The sequence below is a fragment of the Drosophila gunungcola genome, unplaced genomic scaffold, assembly GCF_025200985.1.
Source record: "Drosophila gunungcola strain Sukarami unplaced genomic scaffold, Dgunungcola_SK_2 000001F, whole genome shotgun sequence".
Taxonomy (NCBI): Eukaryota; Metazoa; Arthropoda; class Insecta; order Diptera; family Drosophilidae; genus Drosophila; species Drosophila gunungcola.
This window is the reverse complement of record NW_026453197.1, coordinates 11,260,320-11,272,705: the sequence shown is the minus strand read 5'-3', so window position 1 is coordinate 11,272,705 and position 12,386 is coordinate 11,260,320. Positions and strand designations below refer to the sequence as shown.

The window sequence follows — 12,386 nt, the reverse complement described above, 5'->3', positions numbered from 1 at the left end:
CACTTCAAACCGCTTAAAGAGAGGCTCTGGCTGAGACTCGAAAATGTTGGGACACTCAAGGGCTGCGACATCTTGAAGAGTTGCACTTTAAATTGAAAATACATATTAAATAAGTTTTGAGGAAGGTTCTTAGAAAAGCATTCAAGATATAGGGAAATAATAGAGGTGCAGCATAGGACATATAAGATAAAAACAATTTAAAGAACTATTACTGAATTAATAATTAGATTGGAATCGGTTCTTAAGCCCCACTCGAATTTGTTTGAAAGAGTTTTTCTTACATTTTAATATTTACGGGGATTTCAATTTAAAACACAAAAAAATCAATATTGAAAGCAACACAGATAAAAATTTTAATTTAAGGTCTAGTTCCACTAAAAACGCGTTTTAAATATCTTTGTTTTGTTAGCAGTATATTGGAAGCTGTATAGATCAAGTGGATATAAGATGTGACTATTTAATAATTTAATAATAATAACACTTATGTTCCATTCCGATGTTCCAATAATGTAGAATAAGTAGTAAGGACTATGTGAAGATCAGAATAGGGTAACACTTGAATTGAGAGAGACAATTGGAAGCAGACGTGAAAAAGCTAAGCTGAACAGAAATTAAATAAAATAAAACCTCAAGAATTGAAATAAATAATATAAACCTGCGTCAACAACTTCAGAAGTGGGATAGTCCCATTAATACATTCGCCTACATAGCCATACCTGAGAGCACACATTTTTTTTCCGCTTTTATAATTACGACGCCATTCTGAAATGGACAAGACATTGGAAGAAGAAGAAGCACTGCTTGACGCCGCCATAAGGGTTGCTGAGAAGAAGAAAATATTGGCCGGATTGATGAAAAACGTCGACAAAACGACAGATGACCTCCAAATGGTGATGCACCTCGTGAGCCCGTTTTCTGCCACTGAAAATGAGGAAGCCCTTAAGTGGATTTTGAATTTTGAGAGAGTCTGCAGAGATATCAACACATGTACAAATTTTCAACTGCGCTGCGTACGAATGTTGATGAAATCGGGTACAGATGCCGACTTGTTTGTGAGTGTTGATCGATCGAACACTTACGACGAATTTAAGACAAATTTCATAAAAACATTCGGTCGTGGAAGCTCAACTGCTGATATTGTATTGCTACTTAAGGAAACCATGTTCAACCCCGCGAAGAACACCGTTATGGGATACATACTTCTGATGGAGGAAATTGCTATGCGTGCAAATATTGACGAAAAATTGACAGTGCAGTTCGTCATTGATGGTTTTCGCGATCGTTCAGCCAATATCGCTATATTGTACACAGCAACAACAATCGCACAATTGAAGGAATTGGCTTGGAAGTATGGCAATCTAAGGAAGAAGTCACACAATTTTCCTCAGCGCATGGAAAATACTGGAGGAGATCGGAAAACAGTCCGGTGCTACAATTGCTCTGCTTATGGGCACTACGCTTCGTCGTGCACTGCGCCGAAACGCGAGAAGGGATCTTGTTTCCGTTGTGGATCCCTCCAACATATGCTAAAGGATTGTCAGCAGAAGCCAGCAAGTGATCCGAGAGTGGTGGGAGCAGCCAACAACCAGCCGATACGAGATGACGAAGAGGAGCCTAATATGTTTATTCCGATTTTTAACCAGGTAGGAGTATATTTTTACACTGATTGCCAACATAAGCCTAACGTAACTCTTCTGTCTGCCATGTTCGATACGGGAAGCGCCATTAATTTAATTCAGCACTCTGCGATTCCTTATAAAAACTTTAGCGATATACTGGTCCCGACGAATTACTATGGAGTTAATGGATTTAAAATTAAAACATTCGGAAAAATTTTTGTCAGGCTCGTTTTTCAAAACATAGAAGAAGAAATTTCATTTTTTGTTGTACCCAATAATTATGTTTCAACTAATGTTCTGTTAGGCCGTAAGTTTTTTGAGAAATTTGGAATAAAATTGATTTCTAAGGATAAGGTAAAAGAAATTGTAGAAGTGAATTTATTTAAGGATAGTGAACCATTGAAAATAGTGAGTATTGAACCAATAAATAGACTTCAGAATAGTGAAACATATAGAGACAGTGACCATTTAGAAAGCAGTAGAGATTTTGAAGAGTTGTGTATAGAAAATGAAATAGTTAGTGACGACAGCATTCCGTATATATATAGTATCGATGTATTTCAGGATGATGAAAGTTTTGACATTGACCCGAAGTTAAGTGATGAAGATCGAAGCGAACTCAGTGAAATAATAAGATTGAATTACTTATGTTTATCTAACATCCCAGCGATCCAACATAGTTATGAAATGAGGCTAAGACTTAAGTCTGAAGAACCGGTACGCACTGTACCAAGAAGACTTTCGTATCAGGAAAAGAAAGAAGTAGATTCAAAAATTGATGAGTTATTGAAAAAAGGATTTATAAGAGAAAGCAATTCACCCTATAGTTCCGCTATCGTTCTTGTTAAGAAAAAATCTGGAGAAAAGCGTATGTGTGTAGATTATAGACAACTTAATAAGATAACCGTTCGAGACGGATACCCCCTTCCCCTCATAGATGACTGCTTAGAGAGATTAGAAGGAAATAAGTATTTTACATTGTTAGATTTGAAAAATGGATACCATCAAGTGAAAGTAGCAGAAAGTTCCGTGCAGTATACAGCATTTGTAACACCTTCCGGTCAATATGAATATACAAGAATGCCTTTCGGACTCATGAATGCACCCGCAGTATTTATGAGATTTATTAACTTTATTCTTCAACCTTTGATTCGCGAAGGAAATGTAGTAGTTTATATAGACGATATTGCTATAGGCTCGAAAACATTGAACGAACATTTTAAGATTGTAGGAAGAGTATTACGAATTTTAGCAGAGTACCGATTGGAAATTAAAATAAATAAGTGCCAGTTCGCTTACAAAAGCATTGAATTTTTAGGGTATACACTGAGTGAAAAAGGAATAAGTCCGAATTATGAGCACACATCAACTATTAAACATCTTCCGATACCAAAAGATCGCCATGGAATGCAGAAATGTTTAGGACTATTTTCTTACTTTAGGAGGTTTATTCCGGCATACTCAAAAATAGCAAAGCCATTGCAAGAGCTCACAAAAGCAGGTGTTAAGTATGAACTTAGTGAGGATTGTATAAAAACTTTTGAATATCTTCGTGACAAATTAATTTCATCTCCCATATTATCCTTGTACAACCCAAATCGAGAGACTGAATTGCATTGCGACGCAAGTAGCGAGGGATTTGGAGGAATTTTGTTGCAAAAGCAGAATGATAATAAGTTTCACCCAATAGCCTATTTTTCACAAAGAGCAACAAAACTAGAAGCTAGATATGAAAGCTTTAAATTGGAAACATTAGCTGTAGTTTATTCATTACGAAAATTCAGAATATATTTAGAAGGAATTCCGTTTAACATAGTAACAGATTGTAATGCAGTAGTTTTGTGCCTAGGGAAAGGACGCCTTAACTCGAGCATTGCCAGATGGGCTTTAGAATTGGCTAATTACAATTATACCCTTAAGCATCGTAGTGGAAAGTATATGACTCATGTTGATTCATTAAGTAGATACCCTTCAGCCTTAAATGAGAGTTTTGAATATGAACCAGTAGTGAATATCCAAAATAGTGACAACAAAGATCAAATAGTTTCAGTAATTGACAGTGACGACATCAACCTTCAGCTTCAGATAACGCAAAATAGAGATAGTATTATAGTGAAATTGAAAGAACAATTAGAACAAGGAAGTGTGAAGAACTTTATATTAAGCGATGGAATTGTTTATAGATTAGGTGAGAATGAAATTGAATTGCTATATGTACCAGCTGAAATGGAATCCCATATAATTAGGAGGGTTCATGAAAATTTATGTCATTTAGGTTCCGAGAAGTGCTTAAAAGAAATAATGAGACACTATTGGTTTCCAAACATGAAAGCTAAAATAGATGCATTTATTGGAAATTGCTTAAAGTGTATCATGTTTACGGTACCCACACATGCGAATAATCGAACACTTCATAATATACCTAAGCGACCAATTCCGTTTGATACATTACACATAGACCATTTTGGACCTTTACCTTCAGTTATATCGAAAAAGAAACATTTGCTAGTAATTATTGATGGATTTACCAAATTTGTTAAGTTGTATCCAGTGAATTCAACGAGTACAAAAGAAGTCAACATGTGTTTTACGAAATATTTTCAATACTATAGTCGACCACGTAGAGTTGTAAGTGATAGAGGTACATGTTTTACGTCATTAGAATTTGCCAAATTTTTATTAGAAAATAATATCGAACACGTTAAGGTAGCAACTGCGTCACCTCAAGCGAACGGACAGGTGGAGAGAGTAAATAGGACAATAAAAGCGATGCTGGCCAAGATAACTGAACCAATTAAGCATGAAGACTGGAGCAAACTTTTAGATAGGGCCGAATATGCCATTAATAATTCAATGCATTCAACTACAAAGGAATTACCCTCAGTATTATTATTTGGAGTTCAGCAGAGAGGTTGCAATATTGACGCATTATCAGAATACTTAGATGATAGAAATGATATACCACAGAGTGATTTAGAAAATGTGCGTAAGAATTCTTCAGATAAAATAGAACAGTGCCAGAAAAGGAGCAAAGAATATTTTCAGAAAAATCATAAAGACCATATAGAATTTGAGGAAGGCGATTTTGTTGTAATGCGAAACATTGACACCACAATTGGTACAAACAAAAAGTTTGTACCAAAGTACAAAGGACCATATATCGTTAAAAAGATATTGCCAAACGATAGATATGTCATCAGTGATATTGAAAATTGTCAAATTAGTCAAATTCCCTATGAAGGAATTGTAGAAGCATGTCGGATACGAAAATGGGCAGATTGGCGTAATCAGTGTGAAATTAACTCCTAATATATGCTAAATTAATTTAATTATATATCATAACTAGTCAAAATTATTACTAACTCAAACATATAATATTAAGAAAAACTTTTATAATATTAGAAACCCACGATCGAGGACGATCTAATTGTCAGGATGGCCGAGCTGTTAGCAGTATATTGGAAGCTGTATAGATCAAGTGGATATAAGATGTGACTATTTAATAATTTAATAATAATAACACTTATGTTCCATTCCGATGTTCCAATAATGTAGAATAAGTAGTAAGGACTATGTGAAGATCAGAATAGGGTAACACTTGAATTGAGAGAGACAATTGGAAGCAGACGTGAAAAAGCTAAGCTGAACAGAAATTAAATAAAATAAAACCTCAAGAATTGAAATAAATAATATAAACCTGCGTCAACAGTTTAAATGATTTAAAAGATGAAAAAGAATATCACTTGCAATTTAATTTAAAATAATAAAATTCCTTTAATAAAAAGAAAAATATCTATAAAAATATCAGCATTACTAAGCTCTACACCACACTTCCAAATCAGAATGAAAACTAAACGAGAATAGAATATGGCAGAGCCAAAAGTCTAGCGCAGACCACCACATGTGAAGTAAAAACACCCACGCACATGAGCAGAGCAGAAACTGACGTGCCGCAACCATAAACATAAATCTCTGGCATTTAGCTCGGGCTAAAATAAAATCAGGCAGCACACAAACCCACTAACCGTCTAAACGTTACGGATTCTGCTTTTGAGGGCGGGAAAACCTCTGATGACGGAACACGGCACGATATTCAATTGTTTTTGCAGCAGGAGAATTTAATTTGACACGTACTTTTAATGTAGGGCTCTATGCCCTCGGCACTCGCCGGGTAATGCCAGGACATGGGCTTGGAGAACCCAGGAGCGACGACCCAGGATTCAGGACCAAAAGCATACACATGTGCGTGGGGTAGTCACAAATTGAATTTAGATACAATTTCCTGTGACTGCGTGACTCCGAGCCTAAGCCGTCCCTGGTCTCGTTCGACGCTCTATTCGGCGCCATTTTCCTTGGCAATTAAAAAAAATTGCTGCCCCTTCGGATCGGCGGAGGGTATTGGGAAAATTTGCTGTCACCAAACAATAAATAAGCAATTTATATGCACAAATGCATTTATCGAGCGTGAAAAGATGCCATGAATGAACGGTTGGAACAACGCATGTTGAGGGCAGGAGGCTCAATATTGTTGGACCTTTAAAGACCAGAACAATTTTATTTACTACATGCTCGTTTCGTTGCCAGCTGCCGCTATTAATTATATTTGTGAATTCCATAAGAAAAAATTTTCAAAAAAATTTTAACCAACAGCCATTTTTTACATGCCGAATCTATATATTAATAAAAGAAGTTCCAATTTCGGGAGATTTATGCATATGAAATGCCCTACAAAGGAATGCAAAGATTTCGGGAACTGTCAGGGTATCATATTGGGCAAAACTGTTTATTTCAAATATTAATCAAATTAAATTTAAAGGTGGTTACTTTTGAGCTAAAAAGCTTCAATAGGAGTTGCACTATTATCTTATCAAATGTACTAACCATAAGGGTATACAGCTTTTTATAAACTTTTCCATAGTTATAGTTTTTTTGCTGTAATTTTTTCTTACACATCCACAAAAAATCCTTTTCGTCCTTCATTCATTTTTTGGCCCGACATCCATTCAATATTTGCCTAAAAAATTTACGAGGCGGAGGTTCCGCGTGCAAATGCCGCGCATTGCGTGAATAATTCTCTCACTGAGTGGCCGTTGAGTCGCCAACGTCCTCATGCCAGTTCTTTTGCCCGCTTCGCAAATATGGAGGCGAAAAAATACCGAGCGAACTCTACAAATTGCCCTCAAAGGCAGCCGCCCTGGCTTAAACGTGGAAGGGGTAAATGTATGCAAAAATAATGAAAACTGGTAATGAAAATATTATTCCGCATTCTGTGTGTGCTTGTGTTTTTTTCCATTGAAAGGTGTGGTGAGAAATATTTGATTCTGAATCGCGTTTACTTAATCGCATTTATAAGTGACGGTTTTCGAGATGTCATTGTTTGTACTAAATTAATATATATTTTTTGGGAGTAACTTTTTGTATCTTTCCTAATTAATAAGTTAATCTGAGGGTAATATGTAAAAAAAGAATATCACGCTAGGCTTTAAAGTTTGCCAAGACTCAACTCATTGTAAAATGAACCAGTATTTACAATATTTTAAGTAACAAAACAAAGTTAAGCTTAAGTTTCTTGTTGCGGCAAACAGAGTCCAAACAAATAATAGATTTTTTAATAAAAAGTAGCGATCTGTGTGGGCTCATAGGATGGAAGTAAGTTAAATATTAGTTTTTGTTTTGCCTTTGGATGATTCTGGCCTTGCTGGCGGTGGACCAGCTGTTTCGCTGCTTCTCGATGCAAAATTAATCACGGTCGGCACTTTGGAGTTGTTTGGACAGCAGCATTATGACAAACGGCGGCGGCAGATGGCGCCAGCATGCATGTCATGCAAATTATGAAAGTTTTATTCTCGGCCCCAACCCCAACCCCAACCCAAACCCAAACACGCTCACGTTCGGATGCTCGTGTGCGTGATATTATTGAAATTGGCCGGGAAACAGTTCTACTAATAAAGTGTAACAAGTTCAAGTTGCGGTCTCACTTGCCCACTGTTTCGTTCTTTTGCTGGTTTCATTTTTCAAACTTGTCAAAATAAGTTTTATTGTTTATGATACACAAACAATGAGAATTGCATTCAGAGGCAGTCAAACCGAAATATTTATTTCTGCAACGTAACCCGTGACACCGAAAAAGTTGCTCTACTTTCGTTTTCAAAACACCCCGACTATCTCTCCCCTACGAGAAAGTTTTAATTTTCCAAACACGTTTTGGTCAAATGAAAATAGCAGCCATCTCTATGCTTTTTCTTGTCGCTTCCTTTATGTCCTACAACATGTAGACTGCAAGGGTGTATTATTTAATATAAGCCAATAGTAATATTCTTATATAGTCTCTTATAATAAGTATATATAATATGGGCCGAACTGAAATTATATTTTATATTCTAGCTTATTAACTAATTCTAAAAGAATTTTTTTAATATTTTACTAAAGTGAATTTTCTTATTGCCATAGTATTTAACAGTCGAATCCAAAAACTATTTGTATTAAATTCACTTGTTTTCTATACAAGTAGCTGATGTGGAAGAGAGCGTGAGATGGCTGGGTGGGGAAAAAAGTTCCAAGTGGACTGCCCAGTTTTAGTTTCGGGGGTATCGAATTCGCAGGACATCAGCCAGGCTCACTTGGCCGAATTGTCTGTGCAAACATATGGAATGGAATTGGAGAATCGGATACGTGGAATTGCGACCAGCGCCCGCACCTAAACATCTCCTTACCAAAATGAGCGCACGACTTCACCTTCCATCTTCCGCCGGTTTTTTTAGGGGGCCATCCCAACGGATGGTTAAAGTGTCCGAAACGATTTAGTGGATGCTCCCTGCTTCTGAGGTTATGTGTTTCCTGCGTGAAGTACTCACTAGGAATAATGAAGTGTCTCTGCCTGCGATTGCTCTTGTTTCAGGGTGAAAGTGTCGCCGGAAAGGTCAGCAAAGTGATTGGATATACAATGTAGCACATTCCAGTCCAGTAAATACTAATGCTCTAGTGAAACTTATCGATTAAATTTCACAAACTAGTTACTCCAGTATCAAAAGCTACTTATTTATTTAAATTATGCTTAACTTAACTTAAACAAATGTGGACCAAAAAGATATTTCAAATTGGATGGCCGAGCCGTAGCAATTGTTTAGTTTTATAATTAAGTTAACCTGTCATTTAATATATTTTGTATTTTAAAAATTATATCTAATATCGTGGGCAAATTTTGTAAATATTAACTATCTTTGACCTGACCAATAGCATTTGATTAGTTCTAAATCCAATATCTACCGCAATATAATATTTGTACGCCCAATGGCAACTGAAAAATCTAGCAATTTGCATTGCGCTGAGCAGCAGCGACGACCGCTTTCAAAAACAAACACGCCCACGCCCACGCCCGCGCCCGGGTAAACATTTAGAGAGAGAACGCCCAAAGTTCCGGCCCTTCCTCATGTGGCAGGTGTATTTGTGGATGTGTACGCCGTTGTGTACAGAACGCAATATGCTCAACATGTTGGCAAACTTTCACAACTGTTAGTGTAAATATTGCATGCAACAAAACGATGCCTTAAAATAACAAAGCACCTACGCCAATAGAGCGAAGGACGCGAGGTAACAAGGATGGGAAGTGGGTGTTGAGAGGTGCTGAGCACCGCAGGTTGCTCTGTGGGCTTAAAATTTGTATTAACAGCAATTGAACTTAACGCTTTTGGTATTTTTGAGAGCAGTCTATTACATCAATTTACAATTGGTCGGCTTCTGTACAAGATAGAAAATAGTGAAACTATACAGTTTTCGATTCATTTTTTGTCGGAATGTATTCCTGTTCCATTGTCGGATTTTCATTTGGCCACATGACGTCCTTGCTAATCACATAGCGTGGTCATGTCCAGAGGCACAGGGTAAAGCAATAACTGGGGATACAGCAGCCGTAATCGGTTCTTTGTAGCAATATCAATATCATTTAAACTCAAATGTGTGGAAAAACGGAAAGTTCAGAGCTCGAATACACTGAGATGAACAAGGAAATAATAATAGCATATAAAACCTGAAGATTAAGGCGGTATACCTTTTAAAACAATAGTAACTTTACTTGTCCTTGACAATGTATTTATTAAAATGGAACTTTGAATTCAAATTCATGACTTCGACTTTAGCAGTAGAATGGCTTAAACAAGACAAATATTTTTAAGTGCAATAAGCACGAAGACAACGGAGCAAACTTCAGGCTGGACTTCAATTGGCAACGGTTTTTTTCTTTTCCAATTTTCTTTCACGATTTTTGTTTTGCATTTTTTCCGATGCAAAATCCTTTCAAAGTCGAGGACGGTACGGGAAATGGAATTGGTATGGCACGGCATATTAGTAAAAGAACCAAGTTGGCAAAAACTGCGTGCCTGTGTGTGTTGGAAAATTGAAAATGCTTTTTAACAGAACGAAATCGGAACGAACGGCTTCGTCTGCTTGTAAGCCCGGAGACCCAGGGTCCAGAACTAGTTTCTGCTCTGGGTCCAATATCATAGCCCCTTCCGTAGCCCCGTGACCCCCGCACAATTCAGATTTGATGCATTTACATTTGCACCTGTGCCAGAAACACACACAGCTAGCCGGCTTGTAAGCTTAAGTGCCATTACATGCAATCGAGTCGAGTTTGAGTTGAGTTTTCTCCGCTCCACTCCGTTTTTGCTCACTCTTTCAATCGGTTTCCCTCTGCTCTGCTCCATTCAGGGATACCAACTGTAGCTTTGGCTAACTTAAAGTTATTTGAAAAGTTTATGAAGCTGTAGGCTTTACTCGGTTAATAATGGCTTAATGGCAAGAGTTTTTTTTTTTAATTTTAAATGTACCTTTTGTGAGAAATAATCTAAAGTATTAATGTTAGAACTAAAATTTCCCAAAAATTCAAGCTGACAAACTGAATAAATCCCGAACTTGACCCTCGAAAAAGGCTAGATTTACTGGCAACACTGCCCTCGAAAAGCGTTTCGGGTATTTGGCGTTTGGTCCATAAGAGCATAATGCATATTTAAGCATATTTTGTAGTCTACTTTTACGGGCAGTTGGCAAACATCGCTCGTCCCAGCACTCCGACTCCTGGCGTAAAGTGCACTTCATCAGACAATTTGTTGGGCGGTTGGTCTGGGTGCCCTTTCTGCTGGCTTTTTTTGGAATTTGTATGGCTTGTAAGTGGCTAGATTATGTGCTGGCAAAGTTGTGACAGCTTCGAGTGACTGCAGGTAAATATTATGAGCTTTGGGGAGCAGCTGTGGAGGCACTATTTGCTACAGGAATGGCGGTGAAATGAGAAACGTTTTTAATAATGTTTTAATGTAAAGGGTAGGTAAGTGAACAGTACAAAATATGATTAACAAGTTGGGAATTAACCAAAAAATGGAAAATCAAGTTTACGGGTTCTTTCCTTAATTTATATTGTAGACATATGTTAGAGCTAGAATTTGGTACACTCCTTATTTATATTTTTCTTTGTTTTATCGTACTTCTCTTGATCACAGGATAATTGCAGCACCTTTTTGTCACTAAGTAGTTCATACATATGTATTTCTTGGCCAAAATCAGGCCACCAGAGGACTAGGTGGTAGTGGAACCCCATGTTACCAGTAACATGACTGAATAAACACAATTTCCTCCTGTTTTGCCGCTCCGTTCGTATGTCAACAATTCAATTCATCAAGCGAAAGTTTCACCTGAAAGGGGAGAGGTATTCACATACAAGGGAGCGCAGATAGAGAATCGTTTCGTTACTTTCCTTTCTCTATTTTCTTTAACTAAAACCCCCTTGAGAGTTTTTCTTTATTTGATCATCTTAGCTGCCACTTGCAGCGAGCACAGACAGACAAACACTCGGCAGCAGGACGAAGGACGAAGGACGAAGGAAGTCGACCTCCTGACATCCTTGACTTGCTGCCTTCCATAGACTTTTACTTTTGGCTTCGGCATACATGTGGAGGTTCCATGAGGGCGTGTGCGGGCGTCTGAGGCACAAAAAGTTTGCCAACTTATATTGAAAAATGTTGTTAACACGCAAAAGTTTTTTGCAACGTTTACTCAGCCCCAAGAACAACAATGCCCCACAACAGCAACATGAAGCAAAACAAAATAAAGCTAAACAAGTGGAATTCAATAACTGGACACAGAGTGCAAACAAAATATCCAAAAAGCAGCTCAGCCCGTGTTAAAGTGCTCGGAAAGGTGCCCCGAACAGGAGATGAGCCATGTTGGGGCCTGATTTGAATAGAATTAGAATGTTCTCCCTACCTGAGACGTGTGCAAACGAGTGGAGCCGGATGGGTAAAAGTGGGTTCTCGGTAAATATTTACCATAGGTTAAGAGCAACGGCCATTTGAACGTAGCAACTTCTGAAGATCTGGCCAACTCAGTACGAATTGGGCTAAGCCCAATTTTGTATCTGCCCGCTAATTCAATTTGGGAAAAGTTTTTGGAAAGCATTCGAGCTGCTTTTTTCATGTTAATTTTCTTTACCTACATTCATTCAGTATATATTTGCTTTATTTGTATAAGTTTTTGATTAGCAGACTGCGGAAAAGTCGCAATCTAAATTAAAGAAAACACACAAATGGTCAAGTTGAACATTTATACTTGTACTTTATACTTTATACAAATATTATAAAACTATAAATAAATTGTTTTGGATAAATTTGTATTTTAAAATTAATTTAAGCTCTCGTCATACAAATTTAATCTTAAGCTCAAAAAAATGTCTTTGATATTACAAGACTTAAATAATGATTATTAAAACATATTTAAGGC

At 37.2% G+C, this 12,386-nt stretch overlaps 1 protein-coding gene across 1 annotated transcript; it reads left to right on the top strand.

Annotated features, from left to right (window-relative positions):
* The first annotated feature begins 425 nt into the window (after positions 1-425).
* LOC128263046 (uncharacterized) lies at positions 426-1,834 on the top strand. The gene is made up of 2 exons (XM_052997701.1): positions 426-1,643; positions 1,721-1,834. The coding sequence occupies exons 1-2, from the start codon at positions 768-770 to the stop codon at positions 1,727-1,729; spliced, it is 885 nt and encodes a 294-aa protein (XP_052853661.1). The 5' UTR covers positions 426-767; the 3' UTR covers positions 1,730-1,834.
* Positions 1,835-12,386: the final 10,552 nt, after the last annotated feature.